At 24.3% G+C, this 5000-nt stretch overlaps 1 protein-coding gene across 1 annotated transcript in view; it reads right to left on the bottom strand.

Annotated features, from left to right (window-relative positions):
- Positions 1–5000, bottom strand: part of LOC101241475 (mitogen-activated protein kinase kinase kinase kinase 5) — a 103377-nt gene that overhangs the window by 16054 nt on the left and 82323 nt on the right. Inside the window, exons 26-28 of the mRNA XM_065799338.1 lie at positions 3739–3807; positions 3504–3599; positions 2437–2507 (exon numbers count right to left, since the gene is read on the bottom strand). Coding sequence (XP_065655410.1) covers positions 2437–2507; positions 3504–3599; positions 3739–3807 — 236 coding nt within the window. The remainder of the gene's footprint in view (positions 1–2436; positions 2508–3503; positions 3600–3738; positions 3808–5000) is intronic.

Consider the following 5000-nt stretch of genomic DNA (forward strand, 5'->3'; position numbering starts at 1 on the left):
AATATCTTGTTAATTAAAACATACGGATTAAAGTGGTATAATTTTTTTAATCTAATTCTAATTGAATAGCGTTTAACTTATTAAAAAACTGATGAGTACTTATAAATCTTCTTTAAATTAATTGGACAAAATTTAACGACCACTTTCAAATCTTTAATTTGCACTTATTAAAAATAATAATCCATTATTATTTTTAACTGTCTTAATTGCTTATTACGTTGGCTATAAAATAAAATGTCGAAACCTGAGCGAAACTCAAATAAACATTTATTTTTATTGCAAAAATGCGTGCAAAGATCGAAGAAAAAGATACGCAGCTCTTGTATTAAAAGAAGAAGGCTATAGCATCAGACAAATAGCAGAAAAGCTCGGAAGGTCTCACTCTTGCATTATTAACATAATTCAACGATACAAAGAGACCCGGTCAATTAATGATCATCATAGGACTGGATGCAATAAGATGTTCGCTCATTAGTGAGATTAATGAAAGAAAACAGACAAGCATCATTTACAGACTTGTCAACGAAATGGACACTGTCAAATGGTCTGAAAGCAAGCCCTAGAACTGTGTGAAGGGTCCTCCACAATTTAAATTATTAATAGCGTGCTGCTGCAAAAAAACCACACTTAAATAAAAAACAAAAACTTGCCAGGAAAGAGTGGTGCAAACTACATAAAAATTGGTCAACAGATCAGTGGAGCCGTGTGGTCTTTAGTGATGAAATTAACGTTGAGGTAAACAACAGAAAAGGTTGCGTAGACTTCCAAGCGAACGGTTCGATTAATCATGCATTTTGAAACGAACAAAACAAGGCAGTGGTTCAATAGGCATTTGGGCCTGTATGAGTGCCTGTGGAGTTGGCGTTTTTCATTTATTCAATGGTAGACTCAACAAAGAAAAGTACATCGAAATTTTGGAAAACTCGCTTATTCCTAGCATTGATTTATGGCAGTTGCAAGATGGATTTATTTTCCAGCAAGATAATGCGCCGTGTCATAAAGCGCATGTTGTTAGCGATTGGTTCAATTCTAATAAAATTCAAGTGCTTCCATGGCCTGCCAATAGTCCAGACTTGAATCCAATAGAGAATTTATGGTCGTGGCTTGATCACAAGCTTGGTAAAGAACAACTTTACAATTTGAAAGATTTGAAATCTTCTATCTCTCATCATTTGAAAAATGTGCCTGATGAAGTAATCAAAACTTTAATGAATTCAATGCAAGAACGAGTACAAGAGTGCTCGAAAACAAATGGAGGAACAACACGCTTCTAAATTATTTTTTTATTGCTTTTTGAAATATTTTTGAAACTGGTCTTAAAATTTTGTCCAGTTTTTTTTCCCATTTATATTTTTTACTAGTCAGTTTTTTAATTATTTAACATTATTTTGTAAAAATATTATAAATTCTTTTATAATAAATATAAAATACAATAAAAATTCTTTTTAAAAATGTTTTTCTTTTTTTGATACCTTTTTCCAAAATAAAATTATACTAAGGTTAAAAATAAATTTTGAAAAAAAAATGAGTGGTCTTTAATTTTTGGCCACCGCTGTATATATATATATATATATATATATATATATATATATATATATATATATATATATATATATATATATATATATAAATATATATATATATATATATATATATATATATATATATATATATATATATATATATATATATATATATATACCACAACATACAATATATATATTTTGCCAAGAAAAGAACCAAAAATCACAGGTTTATATATTTGTTGAAGTTGGTGTCAGTTTTTTTCAGAACACATGCCCCACTTATTTAGGGAACTGGGTGCCAATAAAAAGAAACTTTTTATTGGCATCCATTTTTGATTTAATTTTGAAAAATTTTGTTTTTCAAGTATTTATGAGGTATTTTCTAAGGGAGCCAAAAAAACTAAAAATGGGATAACATAAAACCTAGAAGTAAGTTTAGCACAATGTTCAGTTGGTTTAAACATTTAAACTTTATACAGATTTTTTAAAATCAAAATAACTTGTATCACTTCCGATTTAAAAGTTATCGACTCAATTTAAAAGTTTTCGAATAAAAAATTAAAAAAGTTATAAAGTAACTGTTTGAAATAAAAGTATATGTTTTTGATGTTTTAAAAACTTTTTTTTCAACATAATTAGTTACATGTCTACATGTGTGTTGTATATAGCTGCATGTGTGCATGTGTGTTGTATGTAGACTTCTAATTAGGTCAAAAAGCAATCTAAACATTGTTCTTTTTTAATTTTTAAATTTCACATGATTGTTTTTAGCCATATTTAAAATTATATTAGGAGTAAAAAATTGAAGGCCAAAATTTTGTATTTATCAAACATGTATGTGTTTCAAAATATGAATTGATAATTTGTTACCCTTATTCAAAACAATCCTAAAGCAAATAATAAAAATTACCTGGCCATCTATTACACTTTTTCCTTGAATTCCATTTGAATTAAATGTCAGTATACTTCCTGGTAAACAAACTAAAATACAATTTTTATTGACATTAATGCATATAATTGGAAAATTTTGTCTTAGTTTTGCATAAATTAAAAATTAAACACCCTTTTTTAAAATTTGTTTGCTTTTTTGCTATTAACTCCTCAATAAATTTAGAACTCTATAATAAACTTTATTTAAACATAAAATAATAATGCTAAAATAAATGAAAGTTAAACAGTAAAACAATAATAATTTATCTAGAAAAAAAACAAAAAACAAAAAACACTTAAATTATATACTAATTTTTATAAAGACAAAGAAAACTACTTTTTTAAAATTAAAATCAAGGTCATCACAAAGTATCAATTTTGATTTTATAATTTTTTATCATAACTTATAATCATATAAAAAATAAAAGAACATTTTCAGACAATATAGATACACAATCACATTCAAAAAAGATATAATGATTAAAGGTAATAATTCACAACCACTATTTAAATGAGGAGTTATTAAAAAAACAAGAAAGATGATTAAAATGCAAGCAGTTGATAATTGACTTAAGGTGACTTTCGACTTGTCTGTTATTCTGTAGGAACAGGAAAAGGCATACATAATTATGCACAACAAAGTAGTTACTTTTAGCATAAATAAACTCAACATGATCAAAATACAATATGCCTCATCAAAAAACTAAAAACAAAACAAAAAAAAACAAGCTAAAAACCTCATTTGAATGAATCACATGACAATTGAAGTTTACATAGTAAACATAGTTTAAATTTTTAAAAAGCTGCAAACTATGAATCAAAAAAACAAGAAAGGTCTAAATATATCAATGTACTTGGATCAGCTGGATAGACAATCAGCTGCCCCAACACTTGTAAGAGAGACAGTTGAAAGGAAAAAAGAGAAAAAGTTATAATAAAGTAAAATCTCATTCAATGAACTTCATGATCCTTATGCTAAACCAAATTTAAAAAAAAAAGTTATTATAACAATTTTCAAGTAAGCAGAATTATCTAAGATTGACATACCAGCAGAATTAATTGGATAACTAAAATGTAACTCAGTTAAACAATTCGGAGTACTGCTAATCTTATTTCCATTTATGTCCACGAAAATTACTTTTTCTAAAAAACAGAAAAAAAAATTTAAATCTTTTCAACAAAATTTTTTTATTGTGAAAACTATAAATTATATAATTTATATTGAAAATTATTTTGTATTATATATTTAGAGTTTCCATTATTTCAAACCATTAAAACTTACCTTCATAAGCAACTAAAATAGCATTTTTTTCGAGCTGAGAAAATGCCTTCACATCGATTCGTTTGTATTCTATCAGATAAAAAAAAACTTCATATCAACATTATATTATATATTGTATATAATATAATGTAAACAACATAATTTATAATTATGGGCTTTTTCTGCATGTTTCACAGGGAAAAAAGCAAAAGTAGAAAACTTTGAATCTTATTTTTGTTAACTTTTATCAAATAGTTATTGATTTATGCACATTGAACTAGTTTAGTAGTACAGCTAGATCTGCACTTTTCTAACGAAGTTAAAAGTACACTTTTAAATCTGAACCATAACTAATTACGAAAGTTATTAGTTATGATTCAGATTTTTATATGTAGGTTTTTCCCATCATATGGTAAAATAAAAAGATTGTGATCATGAATTTAATTGCATGAATTAAACAAGCTGAATTAATTTACTCTATAAAAATATAGTATGCAAAAAGAAATAAATTTTATACGACTCATAATATCAATATGCAGAAGTATGATCAAAAAAATATTTCAAATGTATGGTAGTACGGAAGTTTTCCTACAATATAAAACTTTAAATCAAACACTAAAAAACAAGACCGCAAGAAAATAAAACTTTTTTTTCTTTTTCAAAACTAAAAGTATGTACACTTTGCATGAAAATAAAAAAATATTTAAAAATAATATTAAAAATAATATTAAAAATAATAATATTTAAAAATAATATTAAAAATAAAAGTCTCTTTCAAAAAATATAAAAGATCAGCCATTTGAACTTTGTTGTTTTTGCATTTTTTTGAAAAAACAAAAACAAAAAAATGTTGTGTTGCAATTAATTTAATGATTTTGACTTTTAATTGACAAATTAAAATATTTATATAACTCATAACTTATAACTCAGTAACTTTCTGATAATAATTATCAAAATATAGCTAACATTTTTACGTTGATGTCAACACTCAGTACAAAAATTACTTGTTAAAAATTTTTATAAAGTTGAAATAGCAAAAAAGATATAATTAAACAAATTTTTATTTTTTAACCTTAAAATGTTTTAATTCCATTTATCATTTAAAGATATATATATATATTATATATATATATATATATATATATATATATATATATATATATATATATATATATATATATATATATATATATATATATATATATATATATATATATATATATATATATATATATATATATATACACACACACACACACATACATACACATAATTTAATTAAC

Source organism: Hydra vulgaris, chromosome 06 (assembly GCF_038396675.1).
Source record: "Hydra vulgaris chromosome 06, alternate assembly HydraT2T_AEP".
In the NCBI taxonomy this organism is placed as follows: domain Eukaryota; kingdom Metazoa; phylum Cnidaria; class Hydrozoa; order Anthoathecata; family Hydridae; genus Hydra; species Hydra vulgaris.